Raw genomic sequence first — 26,811 nt, forward strand, 5'->3', positions numbered from 1 at the left:
ATGTTAACATGAGAGGCTGGAAGATGAGCCGGCTGAGTCACACAAACACAGGAAACAGGAAACTTCTTTAAGGGTATCATTGCACACACACACACACACACACACACACACACTTGTCTCACACAGCAGCAAACACACAGAAGCCAGAATGATTTGTTGCACTAGTGCTGGACCCTGTGGTGAACTGGCTGGTTGAGGTGTTTTCATCAGCCTGAGAGCAAAGACTTGTGTTCTGTGCTAACAAACTGTGTTGAACTTGACTTCCAGCCAAGAGAAAGTTTTTGTTATCATGCTGATAAAAAATACAGTAACAGTCTGACACTGATATGAACTGTGAGCTGCCTCTGTGCTGGCAGCCGGAGGTCAGGCGCTGATCCTTTTGTTTTAGTTGAGATTCACGTCAGTCATGTGAGTTCATGCAGGAGCAGAACTTAGAACAACAAAATACTTTATTTTGAGAATTTTTTTCCCCCACGTCTTCAAGCTTGATGAGAATATGATGTACTGAAGTGTCTGTGCCTGTCTCCCTTTTAGGTGGAAAGAACCGCTGTGGCAGCAACAACGGAGGCTGCAGCCACTTGTGCCTCCCTAGCAACAAGACATACACCTGCGCGTGTCCCACCGGCTTCAAGAAGGTCGACCAGCACAACTGTGCCAGTGGTGAGTCCCTAAAAGGCAGGAATTATACATATGTGATGATGAGTGTCGCCAGTTTTTATGTAGTTTTTAGTAGCTGTCACATCCACTACATTTCATTTTGGATAACAGGGAGTAAATCAGAATCTTTAATAAGAAGATTGAGATTAGGAGCAAAACATGCTCTACTCCATCACTGCTCCTCACTGATTACAGAGTCCATAATCAGAAGCTAAATTGGAAAAAGATAATCCTGTAACACACAGTTAATTCGATCAGCCTGGCAGTGGAGGTGTACAATCAATCTCACAGGAAACTAAATTTAAGACTTCTGCAAAGTGAGCTCATATCCTAAAAACACTGTTCTGTCTAAATATATATAGGGAAGGGTTTGGTGTGTAGATGTCTGTGTGGTAGTGTTGTTTTTCCTGTGTTCACTTTTGCCCCACTGTTAAACATAGAAGACTGACAGAAGACCTTTGGTCTTTAATCAGGTCTTGACAAGTTCCTGCTTTTTGCCCGAAGGACGGACATCCGACGAGTCAGCTTCGACACCGAGGACATGTCCGATGATGTCATCCCTCTGGCTGATGTGCGCAATGCTGTGGCACTGGACTGGGACGCCAGAGACGGCTACATCTACTGGACGGACGTCACCACCGACTCCATCAACAGAGCACTGTGGAACGGCACCAAGCAGGAGGTCAGTGTGCAGACCTCGGCACAGGACCTTTGTCAGGTCTCTTAAACAAAGTACTTAAACAAAGCAGCTTTGCTGCCATCTTCTGGGGACAATGTGAAAGTGCAGAAGAAACTCTGTAGAACATTATCAGGTGTAGAGTTTATGTGTGGATCTGGAATCTCAAAGGGTCACGATGTAACTTTAAGCTGTGTTTTCTTTTCCTTCAGGTGGTGGTTGATACCAGCCTGGAGAGTCCAGCAGGTTTGGCGATTGACTGGGTGACCAACAAGCTCTACTGGACCGATGCTGGTATAGTTTCACATAAAATAACATTTCTCTTGCCATGTGTCTAATCACCTGCTCTCGTATTTAATGCGGTTTGTTATCATGTTGTGGCTGTCAGGTACGGATCGTATTGAGGTTTCAAATGCTGATGGCAGCATGCGAACCGTCCTGATATGGGAAAACCTGGACCGCCCCAGAGACATTGTTGTTGATCCCATTGGAGGGTGAGATGAAAGTTTTATAAAAATATAAAAGCACATGGACCTGAACACTACACAGGAAGCTTATTAGTTTATTCTTTCCCTTCAGTTTCATGTACTGGACTGACTGGGGTGCCAACCCGAAGATCGAGCGTGCAGGAATGGATGCCTCCAGTCGCATCGTCATCATCTCATCCAATCTGACGTGGCCCAATGGGCTCGCCATTGACTACGAGACCAAACGCCTGTACTGGGCGGATGCTGGCATGAAGACTATAGAATTTGGCAACTTCGATGGCTCTGACCGACAGGTAAAGGAAGTTAGATACATTGTTAGGCATTGGTTAAGATCTGCTTTTGGAGTGAGGCCTGTTGAGAAACATCGACTGTTTTTGCTTCCAAGGTTTTGATTGGCAGCCAGCTGCCTCATCCGTTTGGCCTGACTGTGCATGAAGACAAGCTATACTGGACAGACTGGCAGTCCAAGAGCATCCAGAGCGCTGACAAGCTCTCAGGGCTGGGGCGCCACACGCTGGCTGAAAACCTGGAGAACCTCATGGACATACATATGTTCCATCGACACCGTGAGACAGGTGTGTGCACTGACATGATAGATTTGTAGTTGAAGTATACACATGTATGGTTTTGTCTCCTTACTGCAAGACCTTGAATCTGCAGTATAAACGTGCTGACTTCCAGCACTGAATGTATTTGCAACAACAACAGCTGTCAGTTCAGAGCAGAATGTGTTACAGTCAGTCAGATGTCACAGGAAACAAAGGCAAATCCTTGAGAAAAGTCAGTAATAAAACACAACCTGCTGCCTTCTGTCTGATTCGTGAAGCCTTTTCTCAGAGCTCAGATGCAATATCTTTGCTGACACTGGGGGGATTACAGGTAAGGTGAACCTGGATCACTGGCTGAGAGGCCAGAGCCTCAGAGACACCAGCCAGTCTGAACCTTCACTGATCTCTCTGATGTGTAGGGCTCACTCGCTTCCCCGGGAGATTTTCACAATTGCAAAGCATGTTTGTTTTGTTTGCCCCATTTTCTCCTATACCTCTCCCATTCTTCACCTCTAAGTTGACCTAGAAAGGAGGATGGCGGCTGAGTCTGTTTTGTGTCTCCATCTGTAGTGCATAACCCGTGTGCTGTGAATAACGGAGGCTGCAGCCACCTCTGTCTCCTGGCGCCTGCTCTCAAAGCCTCCAGCTGTGCCTGCCCCACTGGGATCAACCTGCAGACGGATGGAAAGACCTGCACACCTGGTACGAAAATATTGCTCACAAATGTGTGGAGAAAATCATGACTCAAGATCTCTCCTCATTATCTGTGTCAGACGAGAATAACACATTAATCTCCAAAGGAAGTACAAAGTAGAAAAACAATGCTGTGACAAAAATATTGTTTTTGAAAGCCTGCAGATAAAAGAAACATTTGATGTTGGGAAGATAAAAGCATGCGAGCCCCCTTTGAATTCTGACAGAGTGGAGCTGTGATGTGTGTTTATGTGCAGGAATGAACAGCTTCTTGATCTTTGCACGGAGGACTGACATCAGGATGGTTTCTTTGGACATACCCTACTTTGCTGATGTGGTTTTGGCTGTCAATAGCTCCATGAAGAACACGATTGCCATCGGTGTTGACCCCAAAGAAGGTTGGTGTGTTGTCTCAAATTTGTAAATGCCTCGACTGATGTAGAAATCATGAGTCATTAAAAAAACATCCATACCTATGCAGGGAAAGTCTACTGGTCTGACAGCACGCTGAAGAAAGTCAGCAGGGCCAACATTAATGGAACAGAATATGAGGACATCATGTCAACAGGTGGGAAGGACAGCATGCATGTGCAGCGTTGTTTGACTTTCTCTCAGTTGTGCTGTCATGACTCCAGCTCTGATGCTCTCGGCAGGCTTGATGACCACTGATGGACTAGCAGTGGATGCAGTTGGCAGGAAGATATACTGGACAGACACTGGAACCAACCGCATCGAAGTTGCCAACCTCGACGGCTCCATGAGGAAAGTTCTTGTCTGGCAAAACCTTGACAGCCCTCGAGCAATCGCTCTCTACCACGAGATGGGGTGAGACTAAGACTGGATGCATGGACCTTGGTGTCCTCTGACCTTTGAGCACTTTGCTTTATCATTGTTTTTCTTTGCCTCAGTTACATGTACTGGACAGACTGGGGGGAGCACGCTAAGCTGGAGCGCTCTGCGATGGATGGATCAGACCGTGTGGTCCTCATCAGCAACAACTTGGGCTGGCCCAACGGTCTGGCCATTGATATGGCCGGCTCGCAGTTACTGTGGGCTGACGCTCACACTGAGGTGAGTAGTACGACCTGCGTGAAACTATTATGACTTGTAATGACGATGTCATGATGATGATGATGCCTCTCGGGTTGTTTGCAGCGCATCGAGGCATCTGACTTGAACGGGCAGAATCGGCGAACCCTTGTGACTCCAGTCCAGCACCCGTACGGTTTAACCCTGCTGGGTTCCCATATCTACTGGACCGACTGGCAGAGCCGCAGCATCCAGAGAGCTGATAAGAACACAGGGGCCAACACCATCACAGTGCGAGCCAACCTTCCCGGCTTGATGGACATCCAGGCTGTGGACAGGGAGAGGCCGCTAGGTGAGTCTGAGGGTGGATTTTGGTTTTTTGAGGACATAGCCACTTATTTGTGTATTACGTTAAGCCTCTGCATCAATCTGCCTGTGTCCTCTTCAGGTTTCAACAAGTGTGGCAGGAGAAATGGAGGTTGCTCACACCTCTGTCTGCCTCGTCCTAATGGCACTTCCTGTGCCTGTCCCACTGGCATCCTGCTAAAGAGAGATGGCCGGACATGTGACGACTCCCCTGAGACATACCTGCTCTTCTCCAACCGTGTCAGTGTGCGCAGAATCTCCTTGGACACCAGTGACCACACTGACGTGCATGTATCCGTGCCTGAGCTGCACAATGTCATCTCGCTAGACTACGACAGCGTGGACGGAAAACTGTACTACACTGATGTCACACTGGATGTTATCAGGTGTGTGTTAGGCAGCGAGATCTAAAACACATGTTCTGCCTTGAGAAGGTGCGATAGAATGTTAAATATTTGCCTTTTTTCTCTAGGCGTGCAAATCTTGATGGCAGCAACATGGAGACGGTGATCAGTCAGGGCCTGAAGACCACTGATGGTCTGGCAGTGGACTGGGTGTCCAGAAACATTTACTGGACAGACACAGGGCGCAATACCATTGAGGTGGCCCGTCTGGATGGAACTTGCCGCAAAGTTCTGGTCAACAACAGTTTGGACGAACCCCGAGCTATTGCTGTGTTCCCTAGCAAAGGGTAAGAGGAGGGAAGTGAACTGGGGTTCACCACAAATCCTGTGGAACATGACTGAGTTTTATTCATGTCTACAGATTCTGTTTCAGGTTTGTTTGTATAATAACAAGTCTCCTTGTCTCTGTAGGTACCTGTTTTGGACAGACTGGGGTCACATTGCAAAGATTGAGCGATCTCACCTGGATGGCTCCGATAGAAGGGTTCTGATCAATACTGACCTGGGATGGCCCAATGGTCTCACACTGGACTACGACACACGGAGGTCAGAAGCACAGAAAGAACATGCATTAGTGTTCCTGGATGTACAAAGAACTGTCAGTGTAGTGACGGGTCAGTGCGGTGTTTTAAAGATAAACGTGTCTGTGCTGTTTTCTGCAGGATCTTCTGGGTGGACGCCCACCTGGACAGGATCGAGAGTTCTGACCTGAACGGGAAACTGCGTCAGGTCCTCGTGAGCCCGGTGTCGCACCCGTTCGCCCTAACTCAGGTACCCTCCTCCCCCAAAAAACTCTCTTCATCCTCAGCTGTCAATCACTGGGCTGACCCTTCCTCCTGGCTGCCTCCTCCACTCACCTGCTCTCTTTTACTCATCGGCTCACCGTGTGGTTCTCACTAGTCGTGTCCGTCCTCCAGCTCATACTGAACTCATGCGACTTAACCATTTCTTCTACTTCCCTTCCACTCTGACCCTCATTTTTCTTCCTCCTCTCTCCCTCCCCCTTTCTTCCTCTCACCCCCCTGCTCCTTGTCTGTGTTTTTCCTCTCCTCTCTTCTTCTCCCTGGTTTCCCCAGTTGAAGCCGGTGTCCTCCCCTCTAACTCCTTTCTCCCGACTCTCGCAGCAAGACCGCTGGATCTACTGGACGGACTGGCAGACAAAGTCCATCCAGCGGGTGGACAAACACACCGGCCGGAACAAGGAAACCGTGCTGGCCAATGTGGAGGGCCTCATGGACATTATAGTGGTATCTCCTCAGAGGCAGACAGGTAAGCAGGTCGTCTCTTCTGGAAACTCCCTCTGAAGACCAACCTTTCTGTGATGGGGTGTTCAGCTGGTAAACTACAGCCAGTGTGGATGTGTGGAACAACCTCAGAGCTTTGTCAATACGAGCACTGGCTGGTTAGCTTGAGTCAAGTCGCTGTCTCTGAGGCATGATTTAACTGCAGGGGTCATGCCAATAAATTTGGCTCCTTTTGCCTTTTGCCAATGTCAGTTAGCTTAGCATAATCTAACGATTTTGCTTAAGATTGCAATAAGGCTAAATTACATTTCTATTTGGATCAAACTCCAGCGTCACAGTGCTCCAACTAAATTAAAATGATGAAATAAACCAAACCAAAGGAGGAAATGCTCCCTAATGTCAGATAATCCGGACATTGTTCGGTATAGAAGTGACACCCCCTCCTCTATCTGCTTTCATTTAGGCACTAACCTCTGTGGGATTAACAATGGTGGCTGCACTCACCTCTGCTTTGCCAAGACCAGCAGTTTTGTGTGCGCCTGCCCCGATGAACCAGACGGGCGGCCCTGCTCCACAAGTAAGTTTCCTCTACAACACTGAAATATACAACAACTATACGCCTTGTTTAATAACATGTCAATAACACAACTGCTGTTATGTCCCTGTTCTGATGTCCATGTGCTCATCAGTTTCAGGTTACATCCCCACCTCTCCTCCCAGAGGAACCAGCAGCACTTCTGTCCCCAACAAGATCCCCAAAGCTCCGACAGACACACCACACAGAGGACCCTCACTGGTCAAGTACGTCTGTCTGATTATTTACATATTTATTTTACCTGAAAGTTCTTCCATTCAAAGTTCTTTCATTCCAAGGTTTAGTAGTAATTGGTCTTAAAAAAAATTCTGAGTGTCTTTTATAAGTTTGGAGATTTTCCTCATCCTGTGGAGAACCAATAGAAAACACTGTTGACAGGAGCTTTCGGGCTCTTTCAGACGCCCTACAGAGGAAAAACTTCTTTATAATGCAAACTGCTCTGTTTAAGCTTGGTGTCCCTCTCTTATTTTTACAGCTGCACTGACAAGAACCTGAACGTAGAGGGCTGCTTGAACACTGTTGTGACGGCTCCTCATGGTCAGTACGACGAACCATTCTCTCCTCAGCAGCTTACAGTTCAGCTTAACCAGACTGTAACATATGCACCTCTGTCCTGCCGTCTGTTGTAGGAGAAGGACTTCACATCAGCTATGTGATCGGTGGAGTTCTGACCATCTTGGCGATTCTCATTCTCATCGCTGCTTTGATTATTTACAGGTACGCCTCCTTTTTTCTCACTGCTTGGGCTCTGACAGAAGGCCTTAACTGTGAGGCAGACTAAATATATGTGCTGATATTTCCTGTTTTGTTCAACAGACATAAAAAGTCCAAGTTTGCTGACCCTGGAGTGAGCAATCTGACCTACAGTAACCCCTCATACCGGACGTCCACACAGGAGGTCAAGATCGAGGCGTCGCAGAAGCCTCCGATATACAACCAGCTCCGATATAAGAAAGAGGTAACACGCTGTGTATGGTCAGTGAGGAAACAAAATCTGGTTCATTTCTGAATGGATTTGAGGTGAATCCATGATTTTTTCTGTAGGATGATCACAGACTGGATAATCACAGAGACAACGTCACTGTTTGTCTCTGGTCAGATTGATTGCACTGAGATATTGTGACGCCTTGAGGTCACCCGCGCTCACTTTCCTTTCACCCTCTTCTCTCCCACACTGCAGCTCTCTCATCCCTACAACTCCCTCTCTCCCTTTATCTTTTGACCCACTTGTTCCATGGAGAGGTACCCAGCATGAAGGAGTCATTTTCAGTTCTGATGTTTTTTTTTGGTTTCCGTTCATTTTTTTTCCACTGCATGCTGTGATCCAGATTTAATAATAACTCTCATTGTTGCAGTGTCAGAGCTCTGTGATCAGTAGCATGTCAGTGTTTATTTGTTTGTGCTCCAACAGGCAAAGAGTCTAATCATTTTTGTTAAAGGTGCTATATGTAAACTAAACTAAACTTTATCACTCACATCACAGTGCAGAGCTTTTGTCTCCCCCTTTGGTAGGGAGAGTAATTACACATAAAGACATGCAGGTGAACTTGCCAGTGATAAGGCACAGATTATGGTGTTTTAAGTGATATTAACCCCTTGGTAACCCTAAAAGCTCTGAAAGCTCCAGGCTAGTGTCCTTCCAAGAGAAGGTTATTAAGAGTTAGAGTACCACAGCTCACGCACATGAAAAAAAACACACTCGTGATAATTCTGTTCACATCAGCCTTGTGTTTGTGTGATCATTATAAACCTGTAGCACCTTTATCTGAAAATGAAAAGCTAACTCCAGACGAAAGCTTGGTGATACTAAAAATATCCACCGGGGGCATGGGTTATGTTTGAAGCTGACATTTTGTTCTGGAGTGTTGTGAAGTTCTTTGCTGATTAATGCACTGGAGATTTCCACCTTTTACAGGTTGAACAGCTTTTCTGTGATGTATGTGTAGATACTTTTAACTCCCATGAAGTTTAATTGGTTTTTAAAATAAGGGGGAAAAGGTTAAAGATAGAAGGCATTTAACAAATACAGCAGGGCAGGGTGTTCTGTCATAGCTTGTTAAATCAGGAGCTTATCACTTAAACAAATTATCTTTGGTTGTCCAGGGGGGAGTGGACGGAAGCTACACCAAGGAGAAGATCCGCATTGTGGAGGGTGTGTGTCTCCTGTCCAACGAAGAGCTTTATTGGGATGACTTAAAACAAATCAAGCCGTCCCGGGGCGGCTTGCACACCTGCATGCGCACAGACACCGTATCCCTGCAGGCCAGTAGCGCTTCGCTGGATGATGGCGAGACAGAGCAGCTCCTGCAGGAGGAGGCGTCCGAGTGCTCTTCCATAACCACCCTCACCCCCTCAGCCATCACCCCGCAGCGCCACGCCCAGCACAGCCTGCCTGACACCGGCTGGGCCTCCATACGCAAACCCTCCACCGAGAGCGAAGTCTGAAGGAGAGGCGCCCCTCTGTGCTTTATCTCAACCATCGTTACCTAAAACACACATACAGACGCCTGCATTTAGAGCTGGTTCAAACACATATGTAAACTAATGCTACATATGAACCTGTTTAGACACAAATAAGCTCCCATGAACACAACTCATGTCTCCGAAACTGGGGCTCCGTCCTACTTGTGCACACACGCAGTACAGTCCTCCAACAGTGCCCTCAGTGCAAAATGATAAACTAAGGAGCACGCTGGAATATAGGAAAGCAAAGGACTCTGGGGAGGAAGTAAACGGAGAGACACAAGCGTTATGTGGAGCCTCTGATGGATACAGACTCTCAAAGCAACCAGCGCTTCTCTGTCTGTGACTTCACCTTTATTTTTTGTGGACTTTTCTCCGTTTTTTTTGGACGAAGCTGGAACGTCATACTCCCTGGATGATGTAACCACGACGCTCTCTCCCTCTAATGCCACTCATGTCTTTATGAACTCTATTTATGGATGTTTTTTACTTGTAGAGTGGGTTTGCTGACTTTCAGAGAATGATGAGCGCGTTCTGTTTGAAGTTTGTGCAGCAGGACCCGATTATTCGAGAGTTGTATTTATGACAGTGCCAAAGGGTCGGGGCTTCACAGAGTCTCCACGCTTCTTTCTCCATTTACACTTTCAACTGAGATTTATCTTCATTCTGGGATGTTTGTTTTGCTTGTGGGAGACCTCAGTGATGACATCTGTGTGTTTATTATTTACAGATCAAACGATGAATTGCTGTAGCAGGTACTCTTTACTGGATGTAGAAACTCACTCATTCAAGTTTTCTTTTTAAGGTGTTGATCTTTGGGCATAGCAGGAACAGCGTCCATGAAGTAAGCCTAAGTGCCAAACATTTCAACATTTTTTTTTTTAATTTATTTTTTTCAGAGGTTGTGTGACATTTATTCACCTACTGCTTTTAGCCGTGCAGATAATGATGGTTTTTACCTGCCCAGGTATTAGACACATGTGTCTGGGACAGAAACACTGGGTTTCTATGAAACCTACCATGTCAGCATTTATATAAGACACAGGTTACCAGGGCTTAATTTATAATCTACCATAGCACTTAAATGTTAGAATTTGAAGCTCTTTTTTAGTTCTAAAAATAATTATTTTAATCAGTGTTCCCTCATGTGATATCCATCTACTCCTCTAATTTTAGCTTAAATTTATTCACAACTGTTGACTTCTACTTCTACTTCAACTTCTACTTTAAATAGAAATAATGAATAAAAACAGTATTATTTTTTACAAATAAACTGAGCCATGATTACCATGGCCAAAAATACATATATATATTAAAACAATATTATCACCTGCTCTATAGATAATAAGGAAGTCAAACGTATTATTTGCCCAATCATTTCTTTGACGCTACCTAACAATTAACCAGCAGAGAGAGAAAATGCTGTGAAGTCCCATGTCATGATAGCTTGGCTCATCAACCTCCTTAATATATAACACATGATCAGGGTTTGCAGAATGATTGAAATCTGCAGCAGGAGGGGTGAAGGTGGGTGGACAGGTTGGTGGTACTGCCCTCTAGTGTCTCGTCAGCCACCTCTGCCACACAATGGGGTTGTAGCGTGATAGAAAGTCACAGTTTTTTTAATTTTTTAGCCATTCTATAGCAAAAAGTGAGGAAAAAATTATTTTAGAGGCATTGGACTATTATTTTTATTATCATATCAATATTTAATTTTTAAATATCACGTTTATCATATTATCAGATTCATACTTTTGGTGTTTCAGAGGCAAATATATCAAAAACTCACGCCCAAACATACAACCAGAAGTATCTGCTTGGCCAAACGCTAGAGGTAAATGAGAACATTGGGTCTTTTTGTAATTTTATTTTATTTTTTTAATGTCATCGTCTTTAAATCTGTGATTACAAAGGTCCACTCACAGCTCAGAGTGTCTGCCACAGTACAGTTTAACAGATGGGTATCTTAGAAACACTGTGCATGTCTGACCCCATCAGACAGTGATGGTTCTAGTTTAGAAATATATCACTGACAACTTACTGAATTTAACAAAAAAAAAAAAAAGAATATCGTGCATTGCTTTAACTTTAGAGTACCAGCCTCTCTGTTGGAAAATGGTACAAGAACATACTATATTGCTATATTGACAAATATATCTGTTAGATGTTATAGAACCATGTATTTTGAAGTATCTGCTACAAGCTCAGCATCTTGCTGATTTGCTGCTAGACGAAGCACTGAGGCCAATGAAAGAGGGTCTTGGCAGCTACAAAACTACAGTCTCTGACGGTGGGTTGACAGGTAAGGCCTGCAGAGCATCACAGCGACCCGGCATCCGATAATCCTGGCTCACAGTCCCTCCACACTCTGCTGCAGGAATGCTACAACTGTACAGATTTTGTCATGCAAATATAAGCAAACATTTCTGTTGATATTAAGTTGTATAGTCTTTTGTACAAAGGGATTTCATGGTCGTTTCTAGACTTGTATTAATTTTACTCACTGGAGAAAAACTTTTTGTTTGTTTATTTTTGCTGGATTCTTTTAACCACTGTGTTTCCAAGCCTTGTAAATGATAGGGAAGATGCCAGTTATTTAATAGTGCTCTTTTATCTTATGAAATACTGGTCACGTATAGCTGTTGTAAAGTTAACAAAAAGAGGTATTTATGATTTTTTTTTTGTTTGGTTGTCACTTGATGTGTAAATATGAAAAGACTGTATATGTATTTCCATGGCAGTACTAACAAGCTGTGTTGTGTGATATAGTGAATTATCCCCTTTGCTATCTTTTAATATAAAACTGCATTTGCATTTCAATGAAACTTTGGACTCGCTCATCTCTCTTCTTATTGCTCTTAGTTAAAAAAAAATGTGCTCCTCATTAAACACAGTGATTATGAAGGAGATGCTCATCTCTGCTTCCGCTCATAAAAACAGACAAAACAATCATTTTTTAGAGGCAGAGCCAAATCTGGTTTTGTGTTAACACACACACACAAAACAACAAATGGCAGAGCCTGAAAGAAGATGAAATCACCTACATGCAACAAAAAACATTTGAAAATCATGTCAGTGGGCCATTTTCTGAGAAAAGCAGATACTAAATATGTAGTATACAACAACACTATGATTTTTATAATATTAATAATAATAACAAAGGCACCACCCAAGAATTTCTAATTACAACCCTCTATAACCCATAATTTATGGGTTTGCTAGATTAGGCCTTCACCAGGTATACAATTATATTCTACGATTATAATGAAGTAATCTGATTACATACGATTGTTCTTTAGGATTTAGATAATTGTACCTAAATTAATTCACATGTCACCTGACCTGAATAAAATAAGACTTTATTTACAAATTCTTTTAAAACAAAAAAGAAAAGATAATTGTAGCATTAAACATTGAAAACAGTTAAATGGGTTAAGAAAAATGTAAACAAAGTTTTAAAAAAGTCAAAATGGTTTTCTCATATTTCTTGCGCTATAAACTTTCACGTGACTGGTATATAACTTATCATTGGTTGTTCAACAGGAAACACGTCTCTGGATTGTCCAATAAACGTCCGCCTTCTTCCTGTCGTTTGAGCCAATCAGCAATAAGCTCTACAAGAGCACTTCTTTAAAAATGAGAAGAACAGCGTGGGTGGACGTCGTTACTTCAAGAACGAAAAACGAGCTAAACGGTCAAACTAGAGGGTAACTAATGTTTTCAAATAATTTAATCGTGGGTTGTGCGCCTTCGTATTGTTCTCGAAGAAAACACCACGGATGTTGAGAAACTGATGCAAATGCTAACTAGTTAATAGCTAGTAGCGGTTATACTAACTCTGTAAGCTAGCGTTACTTCTTCCGTTAACAAACTGTATGTTTGCAGCGTCGATTGTGCCTGACTGTTACAGTTTCTTTTTGTGTTAAGCAGGTATTTTAACCATGTTTCTCGTGCTCTGTGGTCTAGCCGAGATCGACCACGTGTTGTGCTAACCCGACTCTGTCTTCTTTGTAGGCATTGACGCTGTTTTTTATGGACATCTTCGACAAGAGAACGAAGAAGAGACCAGTAAACATGGAGGGTGTTACCTAATGGATACCGCTACGCGTCGATGTAGAAGGAGAACCTGAGGTAAACATAAAAGCCTAACAGCAGCCATGCTAGCTACACCTGGAGAGCTGGCGGGTGTGAGAGTGATGAGTTGCACTAATGAGTTGGGGTGTCTTTGCAGTGGCATCGACACCTCAATCCCAGTCAATATGAGGACACACCCTGTGCACAGGGGCCATCTGACTCCACCCTGCCCTCTAAAACAATTGTGCTCAATGTACAAAGAAGAGATGTGCATTGAATTTCTTTATGTATTTGAACAATAAATGTGTTTTCTTTTTCGAATCTACATTAATATCAGTCTTGTTTCTCCCATTGCTTTTATGTTTAGAGGTCAACGAGGTGCTATGCTGTGGAATTTATAGATCTTCTGACAACCAGAACTGAAGGCACGGTGACCTGAAGGTGAGCTCCATCATTCCTCAAAGTTCTGTATCTGATGTAGGAAGGAAAGTACAGAAACCAGGATGTAGTTGCTTAAGTAATATGCCATTAAAAGTGTCCCAAAATGCAACTTGGATGCTCTGTATAGTGATTCTGAGTGGAGGGGCTGACGGTGATGAGTTGCACTATTTGGCAGGTTGCTAATTGCAGTGGCATAGCAGGCCTGTCCTGATAAATTGTGTTGACACCCCATTGTGCACAGGGGCCATCTGAGTCACCTCCCCACTTGATTGGGAAATGTGTGGGCAACTGTTTTGAAAGGTTTTCTCTCATTCTGACCTACAGTTTTGTTTATCGTTTCTTTTCCAGCCTGAGGATGAGTTCATTGTCGGGCAGAGTGTGTAAGACATGAACCTGAGGCTCCAAGTGTCCAGCGATGTTCCTTTGTGGATTGAAGGATCCCTCAGTTTTGAGAACTGGTGAGGACAGATGGACTGAATATATAATAGTCTTTATATGGAGTGGAGATCTTACCTTTTCTGATTTGTCCTCTTGTAAATGCTTATTCAGTATTTTTAAAACGCTCTTGAGGTGTTGCCAAGTTATCAATCGTGACTTTTTGTTGTTTACAAGTGGAGGGGGGGATACATTGTAAAACCTTGCATATAGCAGCTTGTCCATATTAGATTAGTTGGAGACGTTTTTTTTTTATTTAGACAAATCTTTCGGCCTGCTAGCAGAGATGCTAGGTCACACTCTAGCGAAAGGCATTCTATTCTAAAGTTTGTAACACAAGCCATATTCTGTCTACCTCAATTTTTTTTGTGTTGGTAACTCGGTGTACTTCTGGGAGGTGTACCACAAAATACAATTGGCAAGTTAGCAAGGTCTGAGTCTATAGTCAGTTTGTGAAATTGACCACCTTCTTTAAAACCTTGGCGTCATTCTCAGCCAATCCACTGGAGGTAAATGCACCTTAACTGTACTAGAAAGTTTGTATGTGTGTATGAACATCTTCACGCAAGATCTGCATGTGGAATATGAAGTTATTTAAATGGAATGATTGTTTCAACACATGTTAAATAAATGGAAATTGATGTTCACCTAAATGCAAATCTTGAGTTTGATGTTTTTCTTTTATCTGTATCATTTTGCATGTAAAGTGGCACTCTGCTTTGAATGGTAATATAAGGTATGATCGACATAATGGGCTCCTGTGACCCTGCACTGCAGGACAAAGCAGGTTGGATGATCAACATTACATTATGAATGTTTTTTCCTCTTCATCATGCCTCTCTGGACTCATTTGCAGCAGTTATATTGCCTTTTTAACATGATGGTTATAGCTTTCATCGCTCTAAATGAGTTCCTCCTGAATAGTATGAACCTCAAATGCCCCATTTCCTTGTTTGGGGGTGGGGGTTTATAACAAATGTGATACCTGTTGTCTCTGAGGGCTCAGTCTCGGCCAACTCACTCAAACAGCACCTGGCTTTGTTTAACTTGCTTAAATGTTGCAGTTGCTGGCTCTGCTCTGATGGTCACTATTGACCCAGTTAAAACTTGTTATCAGTGGCCCACTTGATAGTTGGAGTCTTTTTGAAAACCTAAACTGCACGATAGCAGTTTTCCTGCTATGTTTCCCGTTTTTGTCCTGATTACTTTACCTAACTTAATCATTGGCTCTACTTTACATCTCTGCTGTCCTCTTTCTGTCGTCTCTTCCCTCCCTCCTTTTGTCCCTGCAGGGAGCTTCATCCACAGAAAGCCCTGCCAGGCGCTGGCACAGTTACAGGTCACACTCTAAAGTTCAGCCAGAACTTTCACCTGGTGCTTGTCATCAGTCCCTGGGCAGCTGCAGAATGACCTGAAGAGACCAATCGAGAAAAAAAAAATCTTCAGTATGTGTGTGTTTGTAGTAAAGGACCTGACAAGGCTTTAAAATTTCATGGTAATTAGTACGACTGGAAGTCAATATTCATTATACTGTACATACTGGAGACTGTTGTGGACTACAGTGGTGTCTTGCTGTCCTTGTAGACTGTGCCTGCTTCCTCCTGCCATCCTTGCCCCAAGTCTTCTTCAATTATGTTGGTGGAAGCAAGTTCCTACACAGGTGAGCTATTTTATTGACTTCCAGTCATTCTATTTAGAGCAGATAACGGAAGCTGCACCTCGAGTTCTTGCCCTTCGAATGTTGCCGTCATTGTCCGATCAGTGTAATAAGCATGCCCAGATCTTGTTACAGCATAACTGTTGGGTAAAGCTTTGAGCCTCCAGGGTTGGGTACACGGCTGGCTTCTTTCTACAGAAGCTGTTTTTTGCAGAGGTGACAGTCTCTGAAGCGATTACAGTTTCAGTGATTGCCTTGCATCATCAGAGGCCACAGCTCATCTTAAATATCTGCATGTTCTCTCTGGTTTTGTGAGCCAGCAGGGCCTCTGGCTTGATGAGGCATGAATTTTGTTGGCCAGGCCCTAAGACATGAAATCCATATTACAATATTCATGTACCCAGGTTGTGATGAAAGAAGTAATATATTTTAACACCTGTCTGCTATACGAGGCGGTCTGTGCAGAAAAAGCCACCCACAGACAGTGTGAGGAACTGTGAGCTGCAGCCATAGTAACACTGATTTTGACATTTGACCTTTAGCCTTCGAATATTGATGTCTGTTTTTGTGTATGATAGTATGATTTGTGTATGATATTTTGTGTGAAATAGATATTGGCTATCCATCAGATATCAGTAAAAGACTGACCTGTTTCTCTTAATAAAGCTAAAATTACTCCTCAAGCTTTGCACAAGTCACCCCCCCCCCAATACATTTAAAAAGACTAAGCTGATTTTTTTTAACAGTAGAAGTCGCTGATTTCCAGGCCTGTGCACATTTAGTTACATTCATGCTTGATTTAAATCCTATTTCAGTCACTGCTACAATTTCATGCCATTTTGGGCATTTGCTTAACAAATATAATCACTTTGTAACGTCGGTCCCTCATTTATAATGGATATATATTTTAAAAAAGAAAAGTCCAACACATGACACTGTATATTGAGTCCATAACAATTACCAGAATACTTCAAATCTGGACTTGGATTTTTTGGGAACAGCCACCAGACTGTTCAGTGTGCTGCTCTGCCTGCCCTGTCTCTGCTGTACAGGACGACTTTAACCAGCAGGTGGCAGTTAAACATCAGTGTTACCATGGCCTGTGGACAGACACATGTGAACGGATGCTCTGCCATCAGAGTTATTGAATAAATGTATGGCGATAGTGATAGCAAAGCGACCTTTGTACAGTCTGACTGTTATGTTGCTGTGGTTTTGGGTGTCATTCACACTTCCAGTGCATGCTGCTTATACTGCTGTATTTGGCTGCTCTAAGTCAGCGTTGAAGATCAAGCTCTGATTTTACTGTTGTTGATATTTAATATTGGAATGAAGTGAAGGATTTTATTCAGCTGGAAAGAAAATGAAAATGCCTCCAGACTATTTCATTCTTCTTAGTGTGTTTCATCTCGACAGCTGCAGGGAGCATTCATTTGAATATTCCCTTTTACTTTACAACATTATGTAATAATTGTTTTTGCATTCAAGGGAAAGTCTGCACTGAAGGGAGTGCGACTTCAATTGATGTAGTAGAAGCGACGTGTCAATTATTCATCTGGTTACATGCTTTGTTGTTTTGTGCCACAGTGCTGTCCGTACCTTTGGAGACTTGCAGAGCCAGCTAACATCAATCCATCCCTACCCCGACCCATCAGCATCAGTCGGGCTGTCTGGCTGCCTGGTGTCACAGAGCTGAACAGTGCCCACTTCCTGGGTACTTTTTTGCTGTCAAACTCCAAATTACTGTACTAGAGCTGCAGCCTGACGGCCTTGCTATAGCAACCAAAGAGCAGCGGGTTGTGTTGATGGGAGAAGGAGGTTGTGTCAGCCGTACTGAAATGTTTTGTTCAAAGATGTTTTCGCCCATCACTACTCAGACCGGAATTTGGGCTGTGATGTGATATGATGTATGGTCTGTTCACGGAGGTGTCATCTCACTCCTGTTCTGCCTCCAGCTGTCTGAGTGCAGCACTCCTCCTCCTCGTCCTCCTTCTTTACTCTTCCTCCTTTTCTGCTTCAGGTGAGGCAGATGTTCTCAGCACCTTGTTAGATTTTCACAGATCAAACAAATGAATTATCTTCACTTTTCATTATTGTGTTTGGAAATGTGCTATGGTGGAGGAATTGCAATGCCGTGCGAAGTTAATTGACCATAGATTGATTTATTGCTGTACAAAGTCCTGAAAACATTTAAAATAGCAGCATAGATCACCCATAACACCCGGTTTATGAGTTTAAATGAACAAGTTTTTGATAAATCCACAAAATCCCAAAGATTTTACACTTAGGGTGAGATCATTTAAAGTTTAATACATTTGAAGGAGTGAAGCTATAAACGTCTTGTGTGACAAGTTTAGATGTCATTTATAAAATGTCATATCTTTTTGCAGCTAATCAAAACATAGAAAAGACTTACTGTGATTATTTTTTCTCTCTTAGACAGTCTATCAGTCTGTAGGTGTTCACACATGAAGGTTCTTATTCGGCTTTGTTTTGTTTATTTTAACTGTTGGTGGGATAGCTGATCTTGACAAATATGTAAATCTCATGCCACTGCAGATGGACGTTTAACAAGTGTTAGAATAAATGGTCGTCACTTTCACACATGCCCACAGGGGATTTAAAGCAGGGTTTTACTGCCTTCCTTTCCTCACTGTCCCCACAGAAACGTGTGACTCAGAGCTTGATGATTGACAGCAGCGTAGAAAGTGATCAAAAAGGCCTCTTCAACTAGACTTTGTTACCGGAGGCAGCTTGCTTTGCTTTTAACTGAACTCACGGGGGAGATGAAGAACATCCAGCTGCCTACAGATGTTTCCAAGATCTCAGAGTCACACACATTCGTGCAGATGTGGAGCTGGCGATCAAAGGGATGAGGCTTGGTATCCACAGCCAAAATGCTGCTAATCGGGTCATGTTGATTTGTTCCAGTCCTGAAAAATGCCCGATCAGGGAAGCAACCCTGAGCCCCACGAGCTGTGCACATGAATATGTACACATAACTTGTTACACAAACACATGTTGATAGGAGGCGCCTGGTGTCAGTGAATCATGGTACAGTCATAGTTAATGAAGATCTATGCAGACGCATTACCAGTCCCAAATGGTTTTCAGGCTAGTACATTTGTTTGTGCAGTACTCTGCCTTAAAGGGCCTCATCAATCAGCAGCAAACATGTGAACATTTCAGATTTGAAAATCTGGGCAGTAATTTAACTTTAGTAATTTACCCTGCTTTGCATCCTACAAACTCGGTCAAGAAGGTTCAGGAGAAGGTGGGTTCCTCAGAGGTCTTCGGCGTGTTTCAACAGAAAGCTCCTGTGTGCATGTTTGGGCTGTGGTGTTGATTACCAAGATGAGCACTGTTTCACTAACATGAAAATCCTGCTAATGAGACAGCACAGGTTTGATAGTAGACATGGTGCTTCATGCTAGAGTGGAGATCATTTGTGTCAGCTATTCCCATGAAGAGGAGTCCACCTAGAGCTGACATCTAACACATTTAACTGTTTTTTTGCTGCAGTCAAGAACTGCAACATCGTTGTGACACCTCTTTTTATCGCATAAATATTAAGTGGAGGGAGGAGCTGTTTTCAGAAATGCAGCATTTAGCTTTATCTTTGATTGGTTGTGAATTAAACTGTTGACTCCCAGAGTTGTTTTTTTTTGTTTAAGAGACATTATGAAACTTCTGAGTCCACCTTAAGAACACGTTAATCCAAGTGTAGGCTTAGGCCCCGTTCAGACTGGAGAAAGTTATTCCAGCTAGAGTAGGATTGTATCTGGATAGTCTTTAAGCTGGATTCAGACCTATTTTCAAATCTGGCTATCACACAAGCGTGTCCGCACTCAATCTGGCTTAATCCGGCTTGTTTGCGGTCCTCCAAACCACTAGGTGGCGCCTCGTAATATACAGAGTCCGTTCTGGCCGCGGTAGGACCGCGTGTGCGCATGCATTGTGCAGTTTTTTGTCCCATGTCGCGCCCCGTGAACCGGAAGTAGCACATCTGGCTAGACCTCTCGTAGGTGGATCTAGCCGGATTAAAATCAAACTGGATACAGCCAGATTCGAGGTGTTCACACTCAGAAAAAAAACATCTGGATAGGCCCGAATCACGCTTTAGCCAGATTTATTTCCCCAGTGTGAACGGGGTTACCAGGGAGCAATCTGAAAACAACCTTGATTATCAATAACATATAGAGCTAAAGGAATTGACCTGGTTTTAGAGCCAGTCTCAAGTGGCCACATGAGGTTTTGGCACTTCTCTGCTGGGTCCATCTTCAAGCCTCTGAGGGTGCCACTTGGTAGCATCGATACTTTTCTTATCTTTGACCAATGGATAGTGACTGCACGTATGCTTTTACATTTTTCTGTCATCCTACTTGTTGAATCCATTTCAGAGTAGTTCCGAATTCAATTTGCAGGCCCCCCTTTTTTATTCTGCGGCTTTAGATAAGGTGCAATTTCAAACTTTTCATTGTGACTGAAAGTTCCTCCCCACGTCTCCTCCTTTATATCAGATATGCTTTAATGTCTCTGTGGTTTGCGAATACCTGGGAGGTTCCTACAAGAGTGCATACCCTAAAACATTTCTCTATATACATGTAAATGTACCCAACCCCCCCCAAAATACAGATTAAAATGCTAATTCACCAAACTGTTCCTCACAGTTTCCCTCTTTGTTCTTTGTTGTGTTTGTATTTGTTCAGGAGCAATGGCACAAAAGACGCAGGCATGAGGAATCAAAGAGGATTTTAATTGGTTACTGTTTTTGTAGCTGCGGAGAGATGTGACTGATGCAGATCTTTCTCACTCAAGTGTTGTGATCTTCAATTTTTATTTTAAAATGCGCATGTAGAGATGTAGATCGCAGGATGGATGCTTCTGTTTATGGGAAAAAAAACATTGTTAGGGTCCAGTGGAATGCAGTAAAAACTGGGAACTGTCTATAATAATTAGGATCAGCTGATGCCTTTGGCTGAAGTTCTGCGTGTTTAATAACTGTGTGGCACACAAGTGTCAACCTCCACGTCAGTGTAGGTGTTAAGAAAAAAAACCCCACCAGGGAGCACACAAATGAAAAGCTCGTTTGTTTATATCACCTCGGGAAAATGCGACTAAAATAAGCTGCTGTTCAATAGACGGTGTTCTGCCACGATTCTGCTTCAAAGTCACACCATTTATTTTCATAAAGCTCATGTCTTTGGGCAAATCAAAGCAATGAGTGCACGTTCTGATATCATAGGGAAGGCTTTCAGACATATTGCATGTGAAATCATGTCGTGCTGGTTGCTTTGTTGGTTTATGGTGAGATCTGTCCAAAAAAAAAGAAATGTTTTCCCCACCCTCAGATTTTCATATGTATGTGGAGCTTGTGAATGCATCCTGTAGTCAAGGCAGACAAGTGATGGAGCGGTGGGGAGGTGTTGCATGTTGCTCTCAGTGGTGCAGTCATTTTTACCTCCCCAGAAGAGCATGGGGGACATTTAAACATAGAAAATGATGACTCTCTGAGGTGAGGTCAGTCTCATTCTTTTTTTTTGTTTTCAGACTAATGAAAAGAACCGGAACATGTTACATTCATATGCAACAGGCTCCACATGTAGGGCACACACACACACACAGCTGTTCTCTTATAAAATCTCTGCATGTGTGCCGGTCAGCACGCCTTCCCTCCCGACTTCACTGCATTTCTCTCAGGTTTGATGGATCGCTTATTTTTTCGCTTATGTTCAGTTGAATTAGATCCATTCATTCACATTCATATGTTCATATGTGGGATCAGTCATCTGGCCCAGCACAGCATGTTGAACTACCAAATGCTTTCATAATCCTCTGATTTCAATGTTCATTCTTTTTAAAAAAAAAACCCTACACCATAGGATAACTGCGGGTTCTCCATGTTTTAAAGCATATTTTTAAGGCTTCTATGTCTGTGGACCTAGTTTTTGTGCGAGTGACCCTTGTCAGACTTCTGTTGGTGGTGTTCGAGCATTGAATTGTTGAATGATAACACAAGGAGAGGGCGCACAAGGGTCTTCTAATACTTGATCTTTACCTGGAATGGAGAAACTAAAGAGTAACCATTTTAAATTTGTATGAGTATTGAGATTGTTTCCAAGAGTTTAAATCGAGGCAGCTGGACTCAAGGATTGTTTTTTGAAGACGTTTCGCCACTTCTTCGTGGCTTCTTCAGTTCTGCTACTATTCTGGTTGGGAATTTTTATGTGTTCAGGACCTCTGTGGGTGGATCGTGCAGGAGCTCACATGACTAAAGATCCCTATAGTTGGTTAATGGTCAGTTAACAACCAGAAACTGTCTGGGTCATGTGCAGGAGGAGGTGGCTCTCCTCAGGACAAGACTCAGCAGTTCACCTTCACCTCAAAGACAGTGGCCATTCCTTTGAGGATAACAATGTCCAAATTCTAGACAGGGAGGACAGATGGTATGAAAGAGGAGTCAAAGAAGCCATCTATGTGAAATTGGAAAACCCCTCTCTAAACAGAGAAGGAGGGCTGAGGCATCAGCTCTCACCTGTTTACAACTCTGTCCCTTCATCCCTTCCTAGCAGACTTCACTCATATTCAAACTCTTAACGATTGGCCGTCAGCTAGTCCTGTACATGACCCAGACGCAGTTTCTGGTCGTTAACTGACCATGGAAAAGGACTATGACCTGGATGAATGAGAGCATCCACAGATATATTGAGATTGTTGTGAACATTTAAATTAAAGGCTACTTTGTTTTCTTTTTGTGCAACTATGGTCCTAGCTCTTACCTGTTTAAACTACAGAATTGATCCTCTGCTGGTGCACTGGTGCAGAATGTAAACGCTAGTTGGCTATAGACTGTAGGATTTTCCAAGTACACACAGGTGATAGAGTTTGCCTGTGTGTCATTACCGTAAGAGGAACTAATAGTGATGACAAAACACAGTGCATTGTTTCAGTCAGGTGTTTTTGTACCACAGATGTCGACCAGAGCAGAGGAAGAAGAGTGTTAAATCACTTGGCGCTTGGCACTGGAGATTTGGCTGTGGAATAGATGTGAGCTTCACTCAGAGCCTGGCTGACATTAACCTTCCCAGCTGTCCCCCCTCGATTGCTCAGAGGTCCGTCCATGATGGATGACCTCTCCTTCACACGCTCACAATACACACCACTCTCCCTGCTCACACCCATTAAGAGCATATCCTTATAACCGGATTAGGAGGCTGGTAATGGAAACTCGGGGAACTCGGACTCATAATCTCCTGCTTGATACCTTTTGCTCTGATCAATCTTTGTTTGGGTGTCTCGGAGGTACTCACCAAATGTCATTGGCTGCAGTTTGAGAGCTGTGGGTGTGTGCGTGCATGCGGTGTGGGGGGGGGGGGGGGTATTCAATGTCAGATGTTGGATTCATTTGTCTAACTTGTTGGGTGCAGATTCATATTGTGCTCTGGCTTGGGGTGTTGAGACGAGTCATTAGTTATTATCTGTGAAGGGTGTTGCATCTGTGATTTATTCGGCGCTGCAGCAGAGATTGTGCTGGTGCATTATACCGTAATTATGGCTTCAAGCGTGACCCAAATTTCCTCCACCTCTCTTACCTTGCCCTGCTCTGCCTCCTTCTTGTCCTCCTCCACCTTAATGGTGGTGTCTGCAGACAGCGCTGTGTGACTGCAGCTTATTATTAGCTGCTCTGTGAGACCAGGCCAGTGGGAGAACAAGACAGAAGAAGAAGGAAGGTGAAATTTAACAGAAACTCTGGCCAAAGACACTGGATGACAAAAGGCGTCACTCTGGTGCGTCGTAGTGTATAAAGTGTGCAAAGTCCGGCCGTCGGATTTAATATGGCCCGCAGCTTCTGTCTTAAAATGTGTCAAATCAACAGGTAGTTCTTATTTTTTTAACTAATTGCGTTGACGTTTACATGATGTTCTGAGCAGACCGCTGTCAGCTCGCTGTCTGCGGCGCCACGGTGTGTCACAGTGCTTCAGGGCTTGGACGCTGGTTACAGCAACGCAGAGAGCTAAACATGCTTATGTAGACAAAGTGCTATCAGAGAGAGTCCGTGTTGAGTGAAGTCCTCTGCCTTTCTGACTAATGGGTGGCCAGCGCCACCCATTAGTCCTCTCGCCCGGTCCTCTTGTGCCATCTCTGCTATCAGTTTCTTTTATGTGTTTCTGTCTAAATGGTGGCGTTTTTAAAATTCACTGCAGCGGCCTGATGCGCATACACACAAACGCGCACACAAACACACACAGAGAGACACGCGTGTGAGCCCACTCCCAGCAGGAGGTGGAGAGTGCGTGTTGTCTCTGTCACTAATGACTTGCTAGATGGGTTGGGGGCCTTTCCAGTGTTAAATGTTCTTTAGAAATTGAAGTTTATTGATTTTTGAAAGAGTGTACTAACATTATTATGTCGTTATCATTTTATTAGTCGAAAATGGTCTGAAAAACGACAATGTTATCGCTTATCGCAATCATTTCTCTTGGCAATTAATCGCCCAGCAAAATTTGTTATGACAGGCCTAATCATAAACGATAACATGCAGGGCAACATATACCTATGTGTTTTTTTTTTGACCAATGCATTCTCTTGTCTCTTTCCCCAGCTTTACACATACCGCATCAAATAGTCACTGCTGTGATGCTTATCTGATATAACCCAAAATGGTCTTTTGACATTTCTTTCTCTGGCTCACCGCTCTCTGTGCTCTGCTCTCTGTCCGCAACTAATTTTTTGTTGTCCCTTGCTGTCTCAAGGTGACACAGACGGCAGCAGTGGGAGTCCTCAGCTCAGTTTGGATTCCATCTCGCAGCCCCTCCCGTGCCACACAGGTGACCTGGCTAACATCCAACCTGGTAAGTCAAACCGGAGCACTCTGGGGTACACAGATTGGCAATTTAAAACAGTTTCTCTTATAAAACTGTCTGTTTCTGCGGCAAGGGCTTGGGCTACATTTTAAAGATGCCCTCTGCATGATACTTCAGCACTGTGCTGTCAATTAAAACCAGTTTAATTGAAAGAAATAAGTTAACAGAGTTGAAGCCACAAGTGTTAATTATGGGATAATTTCCCAGTGTTCTCTTGAGAGACTTGTTTTAATTATGTCATTAGTAGGCGACCAGACTGTTACCTATGTTCCACAGTTTATTAACAATGGGAAATGTCAAACACACATGGCACCGAGGCAACTTGCTGCAGTTTTAAAGCATATCTTGCTGTTGAGAGCCTGAGAAAAAATATAATTAGGGCCCGAGCACCGAATGGTGCAAGAGCCCTATTGAAACCCTTAGATTATTATTCCCCCCCCCCCCCCCCCCCCTTAGATCGCATTTTTGGGGGCCTTAACATGCCCAAAAACTCACCAAACTTGGTAGAAAAATTCATTCGCCCGAAAATAGAATAGACGCATTCCAAAACTCTTACAAAAGTCTGACGGTGTGGCCGGGGCGTGGCCTTAAAGTTTGACCATTTCAGAGGAAACAGGAAGTCGCTGTAACTTCTGTGTTTACTGTCTGATCTGTACCAAATGTCACATGTATGATCAGACTCTGACCCTATACACATCTATACAACAATATTTAGGCTTTGACAGAGCGCCACCTACTGGCTACACAAAATGTTGGGTTTTCATAGTTTTTTCTGCCTGCCCCCCTGGTCTGTTTTGAGTAGGGTCATGAAAATTGGCACACATGTGTATCACCCCAAGATGCACAAAAAAGTCTCTTGGACCCCCCCTCCAAACCCAACAGGAAGTCCGCCATTTTGAAATTTCTGTTAATTTTTGGCGATTTGTGACCCTGCTACAAAACTTTTCACGCCTCGCATACTTCATCCAATCAAGCTGAAAATCACTGTGTGCACTCAGGACACCATAGGTAATAGACGCATTCCAAAACTCTTACAAAAGTATTACAGTGTGGTGGGGGCGTGGCCTCAAAGTTGACCATTCGCCATTACAAAGGAACTCCCTGTATTTTTTGTCCTAACGCGTAGCCCCTCTGGCCAGTTTGACACAGGATCATGAAAATTAGCACACATGTGTATCACCCCAAGACGCACAAAAAAGTCTCTTGGACCCCCCCTCCAAACCCAACAGGAAGTCCGCCATTTTGACTTTTGTGGCCATTTTGTGCCTATTTGTGACCCTGCTTCAAAACTTTTCACGCCTCACATACTTCATGCAATTGAGCTGAAATTCACTGTGTCCACTCAGGACACCATAGGGAATAGACGCATTCCAAAACTCTTTCAAAAGTATTACCGTGTGGCGGGGGAGTGGCCTCAAAGTTGACCATTCGCCATTACAAAGGAACTCGCTGTGTTTTATGCAGTACTACCCATATACTTTATGCAATGTGGACAAAATCTTACAGTACTGCTATGGACCTGAGTCTGAACAGATATATATGCTAATAGGATGATACGGTCATAGCGCCACCTACTGGTAACAGGAAAGTTTGGTTATAAACATGTGTTTATTGTATATCTGTGGAAATGAGAGGAGGAGAGCATAGGACAAGAGAGTATAGGAGACGAGAGCATAGGAGAGAAGCCTGCGATGACCCCGCGGATCGCAAGGTGCGCGAGGGCCCGCAATGCTGCTTGCAGCTTTAATATTGACCTTAAATCACCTATACCACCAAGTCTCCTTTCTGTAGGAGTATTATTTTAAGATAAAACAGTTAAATTCATTAATACTGTCCCTGTTTAGTTCTGTTTGCTATAAATACTCCTCTTTATTCACCATTTTGTTGCTTACTTTGCTGTTTGGTGGCAGTTTAGAGTGAGTGTTTTGATTTATTTTATTAAAAAAAACTTCTGTCTGGTGCTGCAGGGAGTGTTGCATAAACTGTGTGGTGAACTGTGCCTATTAAACCAAGTTTGTAACATGAAAGATGCTCCGTAGAGTTTAAGCTGCAGACACGTTGGTCTATTAATATGAAAAATATTGGAGTGCAGGATTTCTCTGTGGAATTAGGCCTAAGTTAGAAAACCTGCAAAAATCAAGGTCAGAGGCGCAGACAGTGGCTGATTAGGAAGCAGT

The 26,811-nt window shown here is 43.5% G+C and overlaps 1 protein-coding gene, 1 long non-coding RNA gene and 2 other non-coding genes across 6 annotated transcripts in view; all 4 read left to right on the forward strand.

Moving 5' to 3' along the window:
- lrp4 (low density lipoprotein receptor-related protein 4) overlaps positions 1–11,936 on the forward strand; it is an 83,045-nt gene extending 71,109 nt beyond the window's left edge. The window contains exons 16-39 of one of the 3 annotated variants that reach the window (XM_028401448.1): positions 535–660; positions 1,131–1,339; positions 1,546–1,627; positions 1,722–1,827; positions 1,913–2,114; positions 2,207–2,396; positions 2,940–3,071; positions 3,320–3,460; positions 3,544–3,630; positions 3,716–3,887; positions 3,971–4,133; positions 4,218–4,443; positions 4,540–4,843; positions 4,930–5,148; positions 5,273–5,407; positions 5,524–5,632; positions 5,938–6,130; positions 6,569–6,682; positions 6,795–6,906; positions 7,176–7,237; positions 7,330–7,417; positions 7,517–7,658; positions 7,881–7,942; positions 8,804–8,923. In XM_028401448.1, coding sequence (XP_028257249.1) covers positions 535–660; positions 1,131–1,339; positions 1,546–1,627; positions 1,722–1,827; positions 1,913–2,114; positions 2,207–2,396; positions 2,940–3,071; positions 3,320–3,460; positions 3,544–3,630; positions 3,716–3,887; positions 3,971–4,133; positions 4,218–4,443; positions 4,540–4,843; positions 4,930–5,148; positions 5,273–5,407; positions 5,524–5,632; positions 5,938–6,130; positions 6,569–6,682; positions 6,795–6,906; positions 7,176–7,237; positions 7,330–7,417; positions 7,517–7,658; positions 7,881–7,922 — 3,356 coding nt within the window. In that variant the 3' untranslated portion in view covers positions 7,923–7,942; positions 8,804–8,923. Of the gene's footprint in view, positions 1–534; positions 661–1,130; positions 1,340–1,545; positions 1,628–1,721; positions 1,828–1,912; positions 2,115–2,206; positions 2,397–2,939; positions 3,072–3,319; positions 3,461–3,543; positions 3,631–3,715; positions 3,888–3,970; positions 4,134–4,217; positions 4,444–4,539; positions 4,844–4,929; positions 5,149–5,272; positions 5,408–5,523; positions 5,633–5,937; positions 6,131–6,568; positions 6,683–6,794; positions 6,907–7,175; positions 7,238–7,329; positions 7,418–7,516; positions 7,659–7,880; positions 7,943–8,803 lie in introns of all 3 variants that reach the window. The other 2 variants (XM_028401446.1, XM_028401447.1) reach the window with 2 other exon arrangements.
- Positions 11,937–12,766: 830 nt separating this feature from the next.
- LOC114433267 (uncharacterized) overlaps positions 12,767–26,811 on the forward strand; it is a 44,118-nt gene continuing 30,073 nt past the window's right edge. The window contains exons 1-7 of the long non-coding RNA XR_003670348.1: positions 12,767–12,870; positions 13,178–13,294; positions 13,605–13,678; positions 14,027–14,136; positions 15,406–15,608; positions 15,698–15,773; positions 24,524–24,622. This is a non-coding gene — a long non-coding RNA (uncharacterized LOC114433267). The remainder of the gene's footprint in view (positions 12,871–13,177; positions 13,295–13,604; positions 13,679–14,026; positions 14,137–15,405; positions 15,609–15,697; positions 15,774–24,523; positions 24,623–26,811) is intronic.
- Positions 13,350–13,462, forward strand: LOC114434015 (small nucleolar RNA SNORD67). Its single transcript, XR_003670452.1, has one exon. It is a non-coding gene; the product is annotated as a small nucleolar RNA SNORD67 (small nucleolar RNA).
- On the forward strand, positions 13,823–13,936 carry LOC114434016 (small nucleolar RNA SNORD67). The gene has a single exon (XR_003670453.1). It is a non-coding gene; the product is annotated as a small nucleolar RNA SNORD67 (small nucleolar RNA).

The sequence above is a fragment of the Parambassis ranga genome, chromosome 3 (assembly GCF_900634625.1).
Source record: "Parambassis ranga chromosome 3, fParRan2.1, whole genome shotgun sequence".
Taxonomy (NCBI): Eukaryota; Metazoa; Chordata; class Actinopteri; family Ambassidae; genus Parambassis; species Parambassis ranga.